This window comes from Myiozetetes cayanensis, unplaced genomic scaffold, assembly GCF_022539395.1.
Source record: "Myiozetetes cayanensis isolate MyiCay16 unplaced genomic scaffold, myiCay2020 scf26, whole genome shotgun sequence".
NCBI classification, from domain to species: Eukaryota; Metazoa; Chordata; class Aves; order Passeriformes; family Tyrannidae; genus Myiozetetes; species Myiozetetes cayanensis.
In genome coordinates, this window is record NW_026087477.1 from 5157762 (window position 1) to 5175330 (window position 17569).

General features: G+C 53.5%; 1 protein-coding gene across 1 annotated transcript in view; it reads left to right on the forward strand.

The window, feature by feature from the left end:
* The window catches only part of LOC126643067 (fibrillin-2-like), a 79185-nt gene that overhangs the window by 23691 nt on the left and 37925 nt on the right, over positions 1-17569 (forward strand). The window contains 5 exon segments of the mRNA XM_050321202.1: positions 4025-4222; positions 5219-5344; positions 12276-12401; positions 16188-16340; positions 16824-17009. Coding sequence (XP_050177159.1) covers positions 4025-4222; positions 5219-5344; positions 12276-12401; positions 16188-16340; positions 16824-17009 — 789 coding nt within the window.

A 17569-nucleotide genomic window follows, 5' to 3' on the forward strand; every position in this document is an offset into this window, starting at 1 on the left:
AGAGAAGCTGTGGCTGCCTCATCCCTGGGAGTGTCCAAGGCCAGGTTGGAGCAACCTGTGCTAGTGGGAGGTGTCCCTGCCCATGGCAGGGGGTGGCACTGGATGAGTTTTAAGATCCCTTGCAAGCCAAACCCCTCTGTGATTCCATGGTCTCTCCATGAGCAGGGCATCCATCGCTCCATTAAACATTTAACTTCAAGCTCCCAGCTGTCCCAGCAGGTCCTGGAGGGCACTCACAGCCTTCTCCAGGGAACATTCCCATCCAGAGTTGGTGTGGGAATTTTTTCAGTAGAAGTTGCTCACGACCCCAAGGCTGTCAGAGCTCAGGGAGCGTTTGGACAACGCTCTGAGGGACAGGGTGGGATTGCTGGGGTGTCCTGGGCAGGACCAGGAGCTGGACTGGATGACCTGACTGGCTGGACCCTCCACTGCCCTTTCTCTGCTGCTCCACTTGCTGGAGCTTTTCCATCCCAGCGTGGCCTCCTGGATGTGTTGGGGGTGCCAGAGATGCCCAGGGAGGACTCACAGGAATTGTTTGTCCTCAGTGTTTGGAGTAAAAAGCCCCCAGTGTTTGTTGTGAGAAGGGATTGGATTTTTAGCAAAGCGAAATCTCCTCTTCCTCCTTCCCACCCCCCCCTCCCCCAAGTTCTGTTTGTTTATTGTGGAAGGAAGGAATTCACCCCATCCCAGGAGGTGATTCCAGCCAAATGGTGCCAGAGGAACCCAGGCTGGAAGAGGGGTGGGAGCAGCTCTTCAATTCCTTCACCTTCCCTTGGGATCTGCTCACCCCCTTCCCTCCCCTGGGGTTTGTGCTTTAAATAACAATGCAATTATTCCTGCTTTTGCATCTTCAGGGATCTCAGTTCCCACTGGAAGCTTGGATTGATTCAGGGACACCCTCCTGGCTCGGTGGATGTTGTAGAAGTGGAGGAAACTCTGCTTTTTTTTTACCCTTTTTTTTTTTTTTTTAATTTTCAAATGTTAGTTTTAAATACCTTTTTTCTCCCTCCCCCACTCAGTTTCGTGGGGAAACTCCTCAGTTTTGTGGGGAAACTCCTCAATTATAGTGCTGGCTTGGCTGATTCAGGAGGAATTGAACCCAGCTGAACATCCCAACCCTTCCAGCAAGAATCCACGGGGGACGTGGGTGAAGGCAGGAGGCCACAAGTGGAGGGTTCCTCCACTGACACCCCACCCACACTAATTAGGGAAGTCAAAAATGTCTTAGAGTGGTATTTTCAGGGCTTGTGGACGAGCAGGGATCCCACCCAGGAATCCCTCAGGGTGGGTTGTGGCTGGGAATTGTCAGGGGTTCCTTAACGAGGGGGGGGTTCCCAATGACACCGAGACTGGGAATCACAGAATGATTCCCAATTCTGAGCTGGGAGGGACCCCCAGGGAGCACAGAGCCCAATTCTTCAATGAAGGAGGTCTGTCCCTGCCAGGCCTCCTGCTCTGAGCACGCCTGGCTGGAGGGTCCAGCAGGTCCCACCCGTTGCAGCCCCTGGCGGATGGTTCAGGGGTGGGGAGCGTGAGGGGCTGCAAACGGAGAGCAGAGAGTCCCATTTCTCGTGGCTCAGCTCTGATTCCGGGGTGGCTTTTGCTGTTGGAGCAAGGAGAGATGAGGAATAACCCCAGAGTAACCCTGGAGTAACCCCAGAGTAACCCCGGAGTAACCGCAGCCAACGCTCCGGCCATCGGGAATGTGCAGATGGAACGTGTCGAGCGCGGTTCAGCTGCAAATTAATGTGGCAACAAGCTCGAGGGCCTGGATGAGGCTGCTGATGGATGTCAGGAGAGGAGCTGAGGGCTGTGTGTCCCCCCCTCAGCCCTGCTGGGTGTTTGCTCCTGGCCAAGTTCTTTGGGGAGGTGGAGTCAGGGAGGTTGTTTGTCCTGCAGTTAAACCCACCTTGATGTGGTTGAAGCTTCTTCTGGTGGGCGGGGTGATGAAAATATTCCCAAAAATCAAGCCTGATCCGGTATTCCTTGCAATGGCTGTTATGAGAACTTCACCTGGAGGTGGGAAGGTGGAACTCATCCATATCCCACCACTTGTAAGGCTGAGGGAGCTCGGAAGAGGAAGCTCAGAAATCCCAGTTTTCAGCGAGGGAGACCCCTTTTTCCAGGGAGAAACCAGACTTCTCAAGGACAACATCCCTTCACCAGGGTTCCTGGAAGATGGGATCCCATGCACAGGCTGGAAAACGGCCTTAGACATCTCCTAAGCGTCCGCATTTCCTTAATAAAATTTGATTGGTGCCTCATTAAAAATTTAATAATTTGACCGTTCGAATTAGCAACAGATGGGAGCTGGAAGGCAGCCAGGCTTCCTGGCCTCCAGACTGCAATTTCCTTGGCCTCATTCCCTCCAAAGGAGTGATCTACAGATGAAAATCTATTTTTGTCAAGTCCTTGTTTCAAAGGGGGTGTTCTCCTCACAACTGGCCTTTCATTACCATCCATCTCCAGGAATTCTTCGCTGCGGCGCTTCCGTCTGCAGAGGAGGTGGGAGGTGCAAGTCCACCCCCTCCTCTGCGTTGATTTGGGGTTATAACATTGATTAATCTGCTTTTCTGAGTCCCTTTGAGGAACACACAGCACAGCCATGTCTTCTGCTGCTGCTGCTGCTTCGGTATCTTGATAGAATTTGAGTCAAAAAACCCCAAAATATGGTTATTTGGTAACTCACCTTTGCAAACACGGCTCATGGTTCTGTTCAGATTGCCAGAAAAAGGGTTTTTTTATAAGATCCCATCACCTTTACACCAGCATAACTTGAAACTCACTGCTTTTTCCCCCCACCCTCAAATCCTTCTTGCTCTTGATCTCGGTGACATCCGCAGACCAAACTTCTCGGTTTCGCTTTTATCAGCATTAATTTTCAGGCCTGGCTGTGCCCCCAGCTGCTCAAGAAATCCCAAATCAGAGGGAGCATTAAGCTGGAAATAAGCAATTATTCGCTAATTGGTCCTTTCCCAGGGTTCCCTGTGCGTTTTCCAGGTAGTTTCTCCTCGCCCTGATCCAGGTGGGACAATTCCAGCAGAGGGTAAACCATTCACCTTCACCTGTGGGTGCCTCGTTACTCAGGTATAACCCCCCCACACACACACTCAATTTTTTTCTTGCTTCACACATCAAATCCAAACATTCCACTGCAAAGACAGCTGGGGGTTAATCCTGCAGCTGATGCAGGAGTTGGGCTCACAGCCCAATTACTGGGCTCTCCAACATTCCCGAAGCAAATCTCAGCCAGACCACGGCTGTTTGACCAACACTTCACTTCCTCAGACAGTTCATGTGGAATTTGCTGGGTTAAAGGTCTTTTTTTTTTTTTTTTCCCCAGCCACGGATCAAACACTTACACAAAATCATCTCTTGCCAGCAGAAGGGAAAACCTTCTTATTTCAGGATTTGGTTTCCTGCTGTGCCAATATCCCTAAGCAAGGGTCAACCCCCCATTCCTCGGTGCAAGCAAGGCCCTTCAAAAATCTTTTTTGGTTGGTTTTTTTTTGGGTTTTAAAGGGATGGGAGGATCCCAGTTGGGAATGGGAACACACTGGTTGCTTCTGCAGTATCTGGGGTTTTAAAGTTCAAATTGCAAGGGGGTGGTGTTTAAGAGTTAAGTTGAAGGAATTAATCACGACACAGAATGGGTTGGGTTGGGAGGGCCTTAAAGATTGTCAGATTTTACCCTGTGTCACGAGCAGTGGCACCTTCCACTAGACCAGGTCACTCCAACCTGGCCTTGGACACTTCCAGGGATGGATCTTTGCCCCTAAATAAAATGAAGCTTGCTTGCTTTGCCAACCCCAGCAGTTCCACAGCACAGCTGAAACTGCCTGACTTCTTATTTTGAGTTCATTTTTAGTGCCAGGACAGCTCTTAAATTTCTCTTCTCTTCACGATTTCAGTGTTGGGTTTTTTGCCAGAACCCGAATGGCCAAGGAATCCTGGTGTTGGTGTCGGGATCTAACCCTTGGATGTGCTTTTTTTCCCCCTCCTCCTCTCTCTCTCTCTCTCCCAGATTATCGGACCGGGCCCTGCTTCAGCCAAGTGAACAACCAGATGTGCCAGGGCCAGCTCAGCGGCATCGTCTGCACCAAGACCATGTGCTGTGCCACCATCGGCCGGGCCTGGGGGCACCCCTGCGAGATGTGCCCGGCCCAGCCCCATCCCTGTCGCCGGGGCTTCATCCCAAACATCCGCACCGGAGCCTGCCAAGGTCGGTGCCACCCCTGGGAGAGGGGGAGGAGGAGGAGGAGGAGGTTGTGCCAGGGCAGGCAAAGAGAGGGAATGTGGAGAAGGGGGCCTTGAAATGGGCAATATGGAGAGCAGGGACCTGAAAGAGGGAATATGGAGAGCAGTGACCCAAAATAGGGGACACAGAGAACAGGACCCCAAAACTGAGCCCCTAAAATGGGGAACATGGAGAACAGGACCCCAAAATAGGGAACACAGAGGAAGAGGGACCCAAAACAAAGAATACAGGGAACAGGGCCTCAAAACAGAGTCCTAAAACAGGGAACATGGAGAACAGGATCCCAAAATAAGGAACATAGAGAACAGGGTCTGAGAACAAAGAATACAGGGAACAGGGCCCCAAAATAGAGCCCTAAAAAGAGAGAATACACAGGCCCAAAACAGGGAACACAGAGAACAGGGCCCCAAACTAGAGAACAAAGGAAACAGGGCTCTAAAACAGAGAATACAGAGAACAGGGTCCCAAAACTGAGAACTCTCTATGTGACTTTGATAAATCCATCGTCGTGTCCCCCAGAGCGGCACCACGGACCTTGGACATCCCGTGGGATCATCCAGGACCATTTTAGCTTAAAGATTCTGGCCACACCATGGTTCCCAAAGCTCCTCCACCCCACAGGAGCTTGTGAATCCAGGCTGGTGTTCCTCCAGGTTTAAAATTAACCCCCAGCCTTCCACGGGGGAGCGATCCGCGAGGGGACGGGTGTTTGCTCTGGGAAGCGTTCCGAGACTTCTGTCTCCCTCCTGCTTGTGTAGATGAGCCAGGAATACATTCAGGACCGTTTCCTGTCCTTCCCCTTATCTCCAGCACGGTCTGAGGGGTTTATGGAATGCGATCTTGGAGCAAAGCTTTTCTCTCCCCCTACACCCCCCATCCTCAGCCCTCCCAGCGCGAGGGGTTGGCGGTGGATCCGTGGGGTGGCGGCGCTTCCTCACACATTTGCCCTCCTCCCCGCAGATGTGGACGAGTGCCAAGCCATCCCTGGCCTCTGCCAAGGCGGGAATTGCATCAACACCGTGGGTTCCTACGAGTGCAAGTGCCCTGCAGGACACAAGCAGAGCGAGACCAGCCACAGGTGTGAAGGTGAGGACGGCTCGGACCCGCAGGGATTGCTCGGCTTCCCAACGTCCTGAGGGGGTGGGAAATCTTCCAGGATCTCTCTCTCTGCTCACAGAGAGATGGGAGAGGTCTCCCATGCCAGGCTTGATCCTGCCTCCTCCCCAAACAGGGGGAAACACTGAAAAAATGAGGTTTTAATCTGTTTATTGGCTTCCCGGAGCCCAAGGGTGAGGAAAGGAGGAGCAGAGCTTGTCTGAGCTTCCCTTAAACTGGAAAGGAGGGGGGTGGATTTTTCATGCAGGTGTTTTCTGAAGGGTATTTTAATGGCAACACAAGCTGAGTGGACAGAAGGGACCTCTGGAAGGCTTCAGGTCTCTGCTTAGCTCAGGTGATGCCTTCAAAGCTCGGCGTGATCAAGTTTTGAAAACTCAAAAAGCCTTTTCTTTGGAGGCTTTTCACGCAAAGTGTGATAATTTAACAATTTCCAGGCTGGTTGTGGTAGTTAAGGGAGAACTCTGCCTGCTCCTGGGCTTGGGGTGAGCTGCTCCAGTGTGTGACTTGGTAAATTTGGGGCTCAGCAAGAGCAGGGCACACAGTTCTGTAGGAAAACAGCAACCAGAATACACACACACACCTTGCACCTCTCAGAAGTCGGGGAGGAAATTCGTTGCATTTTCCAAACATCTGGCAAATGAAAAGGAAAACAGCATTAAACTCTTCCTGCCTCGGTTCTTAAGGCTCTTTCCCACATGCCCTAATGAAATCCTGAGCACTTGAAGCAGTAGGGCTGACAGAATTCCTTGTCCCAGAGGGTTCTTTCTGGAGAAGCTGCCCCATCCCTGGAAGCGCCCAAGGCCAGGTTGGAGCAAGCTGGGCTAGTGGAAGGGGGTGGGAACAGGATGATCTTTAAGGTTTCTCCTAACCTAAACCATTCCTTGATTCCCTGATTCCATGCCCTGGGTTCAGCCCCTCAGCAAACTCTTTTTCCAGAGTGAGCCACCATCTCCAGAGGTCAATCCTAGGGTGGGGGATGGACCCTCTTTTATCTCCGGGAGACATCTGCGCCTGTGGCTCTTCCTTGGGCAGGATGCCACGAGACTTTCCCTTCAAATTCCAGCAGAAGGGGGTTTCTTGCAGTGCCCTGACATCCCAGGACCTGAAAGCAGGAGGGTCCAGACCGGCCTTTTGATCCGTGCCTCGGGTGAAGAACCCGAAGCCGAGGGGGTCCCGCCGGAATTTCTCTGCCCTTCCCCTGCAAACCCGTGGGCAGTCCAAAGTTGTTCTTGCCTTGCTCTGCCTCACCCACGCCGGCTGGGGAGCAGGCAGAGCACATCTGCAATCGGTTTAGCCGCAATCTCCGAGATTAAACCCGAGCCATTGTCTGGCTCTGTCCTCCAGATGCGAAGGGGCCTCCTCGCGTGGGTCCCCCCCGCCCCAGCGCCTGCCAAAGCAGCACCATGTGGCCACAAACAGCTGCTTTTCACTCTCCTTCCTGCATGGCCATAAAAAGAGCCATCTCCAGTGTCTGTTCCATCGCTTATCTTGCCTCAGTTGCTAAGGAGACCACCGAAAGAGGAGGCTTTGCTTCGGGTCTTGGGAAGCCCTGCCGGGGGAATGACATCAACAGGAGGCATGATCCAAAGGGATGGGGTTTGTTTCCCAGATGGGAATCACCAGCCTGTCCTGTCACAAGGTGAGGGTGATCACAGAATCCTGGGATCAACCTTTTGGGGCATCACTGCTCCCCTCTGGGAACATCCCCTGCAATGCCCTAAAATGATGTGAATAAGGGGACAGAGAGGCATAAAGGGATATATTTATTCTTCACCCAGGTCTAAAATCTCAGTGCTGCAGGAGCTCCCTTGTTGAGCCTCTGTGTTAATTTTAGAGCTGGTGAAAGGAGGGATTTCTCTGCCTGCACTGAGATCTTCTTGCTTTAGGAAGAGGAGATGCTTCCCTCTTGTCTTCAGGTTTCCTCCTCCAACCCCTTCAGCATCCAGGAAATGTTAAAACTCGATGGTAAATTCTTCCCTGGTTCCCAGGAGCTTGGATTTTGTGCTTGGAAGGTTCCTCCTGGGGAGTGAAGTCAGCAGATGGGCTTGTGCCGGAGCCAAAGGTCAGAGCCCGGTGTCACCGGGGCTGCTGATTAATGATGTCTCCCTCATTAACAGCAGCAGCATGTGCCACTAATCTCCTCGGGGCTGCTTAGTGGTGGGAACAGGCAGGAGGAGAGAGAAATGTTGTTGCTTTCCCATAGTGATACTTATCTCTTAACACAAAAGGCACCTGGAGTTGAGGCTCTGCTTTCAGCCCCCCGGATCCCTGAAGAATAAAAGATGCTTTTCTTGTGTGAGATATTCCAGGCTGATAGTGGAGGCCCTGAGCTCCCAGGCAGTGCAGGGAGGCTGCAGCTGGATTTTGGAAGGCCTGGATTTTGGTCAACTCCAGCAGGAAAACTGGGTCCTTTTTCTCCCTCTCTGTTTGGCTTTGTAGCTGAACATCCTCCAAATTCAGGGCTGCTCAGTTCCAGGCTGAGAGAGACCCTAACAGAGTGTGGCACTTGCACTGTGATTCTTTTGTTCCTTGTATTCCCAGGGAGGGATCAGGAGTTCCTGAGCTGTGGGGCTGTGAAATGTCTGAGGAGAACTTGCTGGCACACAAGTTTCTGAGGGAAGTGGTGGGGGAGGATTTCGGGTGGATCCCCAAAGCAAGGCTGGAGACAAACCAAAGCACCAAAAATCAGCAAGGAGGGCAGAAGTTGCCAGCTTAGGGCTCAAGTAATAGATTTTATGCCTGGCTTATAGGGAAAAAAAGTTGAAAAAAAGCAGGATTTGTCGAGGTTTGTGGGGATGAGAAGTGGGGGAGCCTGGAGAGAGGCCCCTGGTTTAATCCAGGCGAGTTCTGAACGCTGCTGGAAGCAGATGGTGGAGGGGGACGCAAGAAAAACCCTCCTGGTGCAAAAATGGAGAGAGGAAACATCAAAGCTGAGCTCAGGCACATCCTCCTGATCCAGAGGCCTGGATCAATAAATCACAGGGAAGTGGTAGTGGTGGTGGTTTGGGGGGGGGGGATTGTTACAAGCAGTGACATTTTTAAATTATCCTGGAAGCAGCCGTAAAAACTGCACCGAAGGGAACGGCTCCGTGGTGTGTAGTTAAGGGTGGAATCACTGGCTGAACAAAGCTTTTCCTGCCATAATTCCAGCGTTTCCCTGCCAAGAATTGAACTTTTCTAATAGCCCTTCCTGTGCTGGATGACAGAGTGCCAGGCCAGCTCTGTTATCAGTGAGGCAACTGCCGGGGATGCTTCCAAAAGGAATGTCTCGCAGCCCCAATCGTTCCGGGGCTGATGACATACCAAAAAAACCCAAAAAAAACCCAAAACCCACATGGAGAAACAGCAGGAAAGGGAGAGAAGGGCTGTGTGCAACAGGCTCTGTTCAAATCCCTCCAGCACAAACCCTTTTTGGCCTCTCCAGGAGACTTTGCCGAGGCAGAGCTCAAAGCCCTGAGTCGCAAATCTCACCTGTTTTTCGCTCGTCCCTTTCTATCTAGGTGTCACTTCCGTCCCTCTTTTGTCACCAGGGGCCACAAAATTCCATGTTTTCCCATGAACCCAAGGCTCTGTTTTTCCCCCCATCCCTGTTTCTGCAGGGGAAGGATCTTTCCCATGCTCTGGAACTCGATAGGTGCTTCATTAGCCAGTTTTCAATCTTTAATTTTCCTTGCAGAACGCCTACAGGAGAGCTCGTTGTCTGGCTCCACTAAAAGCTCATTTCCACGGATTTGGGGTGGCTTGGAGGGTTCCATTCCTTCCCTTCTGTGGTTCCTTTGTGCTTTTTTTTGGGGGGGAGGGGAGGTCTCAGAGTCCCAAGAGGAGCTGACAACACGGAGATGTTTTCTCCATCAAGGCCTGGGGGTGTTTTGTTGGTTGTTTTTTTTTTTTAGCAGATGGAAAGCTGGGGGTTTCAACATGTCTGTGGGCACCGTGTTGGATGGGCTTTGCAGGCTCCCAACTCCTCCTGGAAGCTCTGGAGCCTTTGGCTTTTCCAGGGCTTTTTTCAGCCGCGAGGATCAGGCTCCGACTCCAACCCGGCGCTGGAGAGCGGGTCCAAAATCAACGTTTGTGTTGAATCCTGCCATTGTCTGCAGAGCAGAGCGCTCAGAATATTGCTTTAATTTTCAACAGAGGGCTGGAAAAGCGGTGGAGGAGCCAGGTTGGGGTTGGAAGGGTGCCCTGCCCAGCACCAGGGTGTTAATGGGAGGTGGATGGAGCCGTGTCAGGCTCTCCCTGGGCTGAACGAATCCAAACCCGCTTCACAAAGGGGAAACCAAGAAGGCAAATGTGGTGGGGGAAGAACTGAAACAATAACAAAGCCCAGAGCTCGGTTTCTCAAAGTACAGGATGTGCAAGGCTTTGAGAAACAGCCTCTTTTTCCTGCTCCTTGGGTCGCTGCTCTAGGCCGAGCTGGGATTTTCAGGGAGGGGGAAAAATTGTAGCTTGATTTAACCTCTTGAATTCACTGTTTTTCCTTAAGAATGGGATGGATTTGCTGCCCACACAGCCCCTTGGATGACTGGCTGTGTTGTGGGTATTGCTCTGGCCCCCAACCCTCTGATGCAACCACCCTCCCAGTGCTCCACACAAGTATTAAACTGGTTTTTTCCCTAACAGTACAAACCAGCTCCTGCTCCACAAAGCCCTTTTCCTTCCAGTGCTCTGTGAGTTGTAACCCAAGGCAGGGCTGTAATTAAAGGACAGGGCAGGCTGGAGTGATAAAATCTCTTTTTCACTGCAGGGGCCCAGGTGGGGGAAGTGTTTTCTGTCCTTTTGCTTCGCTGCCTGGGGAGGTTTCAAGGCCTTTCTGTCTTGTCCCAGGGGAGCTCTGAGCATCAAAGAGCCAGAGGAGCACGGGAAGGGCTCAGGGGAGATCTCAGGTGGTGGCTGAAAGCAGGAGTTTAGTCCTAAAAAGCCAAGCAGGGCAGTGTCTTCCCCTTTTGCACTAGAACAGAATCACAGAATGAAATCCTGGAATATCCTGCGTGGGAAAGGACCCATGAGGATCATCCAGTCCAACTGCTGGCCCCAACAATCCCCCCACTGTCCCTGAGGGAGATGTCCAAGCACTCCTTGAGCTCTGGCAGCCTTGGGAAGTGACCATTCCATTCCCACCCTCTGGGGAGGAAGAACCTTCTCCCTAATTCCAGGTTATACTGTGGATAACCCGCCCTGTGCACTTGGGTTTTAATTTTGGACACCTTCCCACCAGCCCAGGTTGCTCCAGCCTGACCTGGGACACTTCCAGGGATTGGACAGCCACAGCTGCTCTGGGAATTCCATCCCAGCCCCTCCCCACCCTCCCAGGGAGGAATTCCTTCCCAAAATCCCACCTGCCCCTGCCCTCTGGCAGTTTGAAACCACTCCCTCCTTGTCCTGTCCTGCTAAAAACGTGCAGGAACTCCAGGAAGAGCCGATTGAGCCTGGAAATGGGAATAATAACCAGCCCCAGCTCGGCTGCAGAGAATCCCAGCCTGGTTTGGGGTTGGGAGGGACCTTCAGGCTCATCCAGTGCCACCCCCTGGCACGGGCAGGGACACCTCCCACGGGAGGTGAGAGCAGATTTAACATCCCCTGCCTTTCTCCCTCTCCCCTTTCAGGGCTGCACTGGCACCTTCAGCCACTGCAGGGCACTGTGAGATCGCTCAGCAATTCCCTTCCCAGCTCCAGCAGTTCCCACCTTCACACCCGGACCCCCAGTCACCACCAAAAATCCCCTCTCCAACACGAGAGGTCTTTGCTGTTGTGCCTTTTTCTCTCTTTTTGTTTGTTTTTTTGGCAGATTTTTTAGCAGATCCTTGCCCTGCAGCAGCTCCAGCTCCACACGTGTTAATGCCATCAGGCTGGGGTTCCCAGCAGAAAAATTCCCTCCAAGGACCAAACTCTGACCAGTTCCTTCCTGCCAGCCCCAGAGAAAAAAACCCTTATCCATTCACCACAGCACCAGACTTTTAGAATGTCATAAATAATGTTGGTTTTAGCAGGAATAATTCATTTTCCCAATGGCCAAAGCACAGGTTTGAGGGGTTTTTTTGCCCCTGTAAATTATTCCTTCTGTCTTTTACCACCACCTGGGCTGTGCCCACCAATCAGCTGCTTTGGGGGGGATTAATTAATTAGAGGCCGAATCTGATCAGTTCCTGAAAGACATTTCAGCTGCCAATAAAAAGAAGAAATCATAAAAACCAGAGAATCATTAAGGAAAAAAAAAGAAAAAAACCAAAAACCATTATTGAGTCAAACCATTAAACCACTGCCCAGGCCAAAGCTCCAACTCTGCTCCCAGACAATCCTTGGAGCCAAAGTGCCCCCTGGGCCTTGGACATTTCATTATATTGAGTGAAAGTTGTGGAAGACTCCCTGAAACCCTGAGTGTGGGAGGGTGTCCATGAGACTCCATGAAACCCCTGAGTGTGGGAGGGTGTCCATGAGACTCCATGAATCCCTGAGTGTGGGAGAGTCTTGTTGGAACTCCATGAATCCCTCAGTGTGGGAGAGTCTTGTTGGGACTCCCTGAAACCCCTGAGTGTGGGATAACCTTGTTGGGACTCCATGAAACCCCTGAGTGAGGGAGAGTCTTTTTGGGACTCCACGAATCCCCTGAGTGGGGGATAACCTTGTTGGGACTCCACAAACCCCTGGGTGTGGGATAACCTTGTTGGGACTCCACAAACCCCTGGGTGTGGGATAACCTTGTTGGGACTCCACAAATCCCTGAGTGTGGGATAACCTTGTTGGGACTCCACGAACCCCTCGCTGGGGGAGACTCTTGTTGCCCGTAGGACGCCACTGCTGACCTGGAGCATCCCACCACCACCCATCACTGCAGCTCCTGCTCTCTGTGAGCTGAGGAGGTGCCCTGAGGGGAAAACATCACCCTGGGTGTGTTCTCTTGCAGATGTGGACGAGTGTGGGGCCATCTCGGGCGCGTGCGACGGCGGCGAGTGCACCAACACCGCGGGCAGCTACGTGTGCACCTGCCCCCGGGGCTTCATCACCAGCCCTGATGGATCCCGCTGCATTGGTGAGGTCCCAAAGCACAGCTCAACCCCTCTGGAACCCTCACTCCCCTCCAGGAGCCCCCCCCCAAGATCCTCTTTACCCCCTCAGCTCTCTCAGCGCATCGGGTTTGGGTTTCGGGGCCATCCGGGGGGGTGGAAAATGTGGCAAACTCGAACCTGCAGGGGCACTGGGAGGGGCTGGGAATGGATTGGGGAGGATTTGCCTGCAGAAGGAGCAGGATTGGGAGGATTTTGGAGAGAGGGACCGTCGCAGGAAAGGCAAAGATCGTTGTTGCTGCAGTGCAAAATGTCAGGTCCAGCTGGAAGTCCTGGGAATTAACACAGCAGGAAAAAAAAAAAAAAAAAATCAGCTCCAGAGTCTTTTCTATCCGCAGAACCTGGAGCAAAATTCAATCTGTTCTGATTCCAGAAAGAGAAATGTTGTCAAGTGTGAGTAAGAAGCAAGGCACGAGTCGTGTTGTTTGGGAATCTGATGGATCCGAAGGATGAAATTCTCCTCCTCCTCTTTCCCAGTCCCTGCCACGAGCCCAGGGGGGTGTGAGGGATGAGTCATGTGGACTTTTCCTCGCTTTCCTTGAAACCCAAGCGAAACAAAATTAGAAAGCCCACGTTTAAAAATAGTCCCAAGGCTTGTTCAGCTGCAAGTGGACTGTGAGTGGGTCTGGACTCCCCACGTCACGGCCCAGCCGTTTCCCTGAGCCCACACGTCACGTTTTGGGACAAGGCCGTGTATTTTTTGGCAAAATTCACCGTGGCTCTCGGGTGCTGTTGCCCTGGGATCCAGATTTTGCAACCTCTGCTCCCATGGTTCTGTTTTTGGGGGTTTTTTTGGGGTGTTTTTCGGGCGCTTGTTTGGGAGAGTTTAACGGTGGCGATTGAACGAATGGAAGGAACGGTGGGTAAAGTTGGGAAATTAATAAATAATGTGGCCACTTTTAAAGCCTGAACAGCATCAGGGGAGAGAGGGGAGAGATTGTCACACTGGTGCCTCTGAGATGTTTAGGTTGGAGGTGACCACAGTTTCTATATATATAAATATAAATATATATAAATATATATAAAAGGGCACCATCACTGGCTAAATGATGCCATCCCTTTCCCCTCCCTTTTCAGTAATGGAAACACCTCTTTTTATTGGATTTGAATAATCTCCCAAAGTTTTCACAGCTGAAACAGCAAGACCTCAGGCCTTGAGTTGATCCCCACCCTCATTAAACCTCATTTCCCTGCCCTGCCCAGCAAAACCCCCCCAGCAGCAAGGCTGGAGAAAGCCCGTGGTGGTTTGAAATGAGCAGTTAGTGAATGGTTCAACCCCCTGGGCTTGACACAAAGAGTCCAGTTCTACACCTGTCCATAAGAGTTTCATTCATTCCTGCTTGTAAAAGCCAGGCTGGGAGGGTTTTGTGGGTTTTTTGGTGTTTTTTTTTAGGCAGCAGAAGGTTCTGCTCCAGCAGGAGAAGGTTTTGAGGGTGTTACTGAGGTTTTCACCTGCCTGGAGAGTTCTGTTCACTTTGGGCATTGTCCAGGAGAGAAAAGAGCAGGAGGAGGAGGAGGAAGGAAATCTGAGGCTCGTGGAATCATGGAATGGCTTGGGCTGGAAGAGAGACTTTAAAGCCCATCCAGTGCCACCTCCTGCCCTGGGCAGGGACACCTTCCACGAGCCCAGGTTGCTCCAACCTGGCTTTGGCATGTTTGGCTTTGGTCACTTGAGCATCTCAATTTCTGCTCGTGACAAGACACAAAGGGAGGAAATAAGTCTAAAATTGGGTATTTTTGGCTTTTTCTGAGGGGTTTGTGCAAACCTGTTCCCGGAGCAGGCACAGAGGAGGGCAGGACAAACCCCCACACACCCCGGGGCTGTGCCCCCACCTCCAGCGTGTGGGTGGTCCTGGAGGAGGTCACAGAGGGACTGCAGCGACCCAACTCTTTCCCCCCACCCCTCTCCCTGCCCCAGGCAGCTGCAGATGAGTTTTCAATTAGCTCTGACCTTCATTTCACGGGGGTGATTGTTGCAAACCGCAGTGGAGCAGATGAGTTTAATAAACAGGGGGGCGGGAGGAACGAGGGCTGGAGTTTTTCCCTCCCCCCCCGTGTTCCACAAACTGCTGTGACCTCCCTGCCTTGTCACACTTGTCAGCGCTTGTCTGGCCGCGGGGAGGGAGCCTGAGCTCTCCAAAAAGCCTGGCTGTCACCCTGTCTGCCAGCCCTGGGGACATCCAGCACCACCCACCCGGGAGCGGGAGGAGCTGGGTGGGATCGCTGATGGCCAAAGGGTTTTATTCCCAACTACCACCCCTCAGATCGTTTAAGCTCAGCTCTGAGCCTTCAGGTTGATAATTCACATCGGGTGGGGGGTTGAGAGGCAGCTTTTCCAGGTTTATCCCAATATCCTGTCTCTGGGCTGGTCAGAGAGGAGTCCGAGGGGGCTCCAGGGAATCATGGAATGGTTTGGGGTTTGGGGTTTGTGGTTTGCACTCCCCATCCTCAGGATGAGGAGCTAATCCCGTGTTGCATTCAACCCCCTCTCTCAAGTTTCCCTTCTCCCAAGTGTGATTTTGGTGGGTGAAGTTTCCTAAGAGGGGGTGGGAGGGCTGTGCCTGAGGAAGGACCTGCTGGTTTGGTCACCTCAGCTTTAACTGGGTTGTGGTTGTCTCCTGTGCAGGGCTCTGGGCTGTGTTCTGAGCAGAGGTGGAACCACAGCCCACAGATCAAACATCTCCAGGCAGTTCATCCCAATTATAGCCCAGGGCAGTGCCAGCTGCTGGCTGATGTCACCCCTAGAGCCACAGCTGGCAAAGCAGATGAGATTTCCCCCCCTCCTCATTAATTTCCTTGAGATGAAGGAGTGGAAGATTCCAGGTTTTCCTGGAGGACTCTGTGCCAGGTGGGGCCTGCCCAGACGTGTGAAAGACCCTCAGTCTGCTGGGCCTTGTCCAGAAGCCACACACACCCCACCCTGGGGCCAGGCCTGTGGCTTTGACCACCATCCAGGGCTCCTTCTCCTCCCAGCTCAGTCCAGGCTGTGGGAATCAGCCCGTGGCCTGGAACAGGAATACCCTGGGCTGGAGGGATGTGGGATTGGGAACAGCTCCAGTCCCAGGAGATGCTGGGACCACTGGGAGCTGGCAGGGAGAGCTTCCCCGTGGGATACCTGGGATGTGGGACAGTTCTGGGAAGGTCCTTGCTGGCCCAGGACCACGCTGGATCGGTGGTGGCAGCACTGAGGGCATCACTGGCTGACTCTGGGAGGGTGGGACCTGCTCCCTTCAGCCTGGCCAAAGTGGGGTGGGAAAAGTCCAACCACCTTGGTCTGGCAGTTCCCAGGGAGAAGCAGGAGCAGGACTGTGTGCAGCCAAGGCTTCAGCCTGGAGCAGGAATGGCTGGGGAATGTCCTCTGGCTGTCTGGGGAATGTCCTCTGGCTGTCTGGGAACACCTGGAAGAGGAGCAGGCAGTGCTGGGATTGCCCACCTGCTGCCCGTGTCTGGCTCTTGGTCTGGCTGTTTGGGGAGCCTAAATGGGATGCTGGGGCTGTCTGGGAGGATGGGACTGGGACTGGGAGGACGGGAACAGGAGATTTAACCCCAGGAATGAGTTGTGGCCCCACCTGAAGCGTCGCTTGTGCCGGAGAACCTCGGGCTGTGGGAGGACGAGGCAGAACAAGGGGCCGGGTTGGGATATGGGGCAGCCTGAGGAGATGCCGTTGGGAATGAGCCCCCAGAAGCCCCCCAAGAGCGTGGGGCTGGCACTCTGTGACGGGATGTCCCCCTCCTTCTCCCCCTGTCCGCAGACCAGCGCATCGGGACGTGCTTCTCGGCGCTGATCGGGGGCCGCTGCGCCGGGGACCTGCCGGGCCAGTACACCAGGATGCAGTGCTGCTGCGACTCGGGGCGCTGCTGGGCCATCGGCCAGACCCCCGAGATGTGCCCTGTGAGGGGCTCTGGTGAGTGCCACGCCAGGGCTCTGCCGCTGCCCGGCCAGCTCCTGTCCTGTGCCCACCCCGGCGGGATGTGGGGACTCCTGGAATCGTGGGGGAGGATTAGGTTGGGGGATTATGGAATTGTAATATCCATTATTATTATGATTATTTCTTCTCCCAGAGGGCGGTGGGCACTGCCCAGGCTCCCCAGGGCAGTGGGCACGGCCCCAAGGCTGCCAGAGCTGCAGGAGGGTTTGGACAACGCTCTGAGGGGCAGGGTGGGATTGTTGGGGTGTTCTGGGCAGGGCCAGGAGTTGGACTGGAGGATCCTCGTAGTCCCTTCCAACTCAGCAGTGTTTGGAAAAGCCCTGCAGGATCATCAGGTCCAACCATCCCCCAGCACTGCCAAGGCCACCACTAACCCATGTCCAGGTGTCACCCCGTGGATCCATCTCCATCCCGCTGTTCCCTGCGGGGAGGAGCCCTGAGGCAGCTGTTCCCTTTCAGATGAGTACCGCAGGCTCTGCATCGAGGGGCTCCCGGTCGTGCCAGGCTTCCCTGGGAACTTCCCAGGAATCCCTGGATTCGGGCCCAACGGCGTCGGGCCGGGACTCAACGGGCCCGGAGGCATCGGACCGAACGGGGCCAACGGGCAAGGTGGGATCCCAGGCCTGCCTGGAATGGGCCCAGGAAGCTCCAGCATCGGTAATTGAGCTCCTTTCTCCTTGTGCTGATCCCCCCCACTTTGGTGTTCCCGCCTGCTGGAATGCTGGAATGCTGGAATGCCGCTCCCAGCCCAGCACACGTGAGCAACACACCCGTGGTGTTGTTCTTCGACACCCTGGTGGGGGGGTGGTGGGATGTGACAGGAACACTGTGCAGGACACTGAGCCCACAAACACATCAAACAGTGTCTGCTGGCACAGCAACAGAGCCGGGGGTCGGCTCTTCCTGTCTGGAATCTCTCTCCAGTCACCGAGCGGGAATGAAGCCTTTCCAACAGTTACCAAACAGGGACAAAGCTCTCACGTCACCACCTCGCCCTCTGCCTGCCCCAAACAAAACTGCTCCCCCCACCAGCTCGGGAGCCCCCTGTGATGGGCACCCCAGAGCAGCTCCTTGCTGAGGGCTGGAGCCTGTGGGAATGTGCTGGGTGGCCACAAATATTGATCCCCACCTGATTTCAGAGAGGTTGGAATTGATCCCCACTTGATTTCAGAGAGGTTGGAATTGATCCCCACCTGATTTTAGAG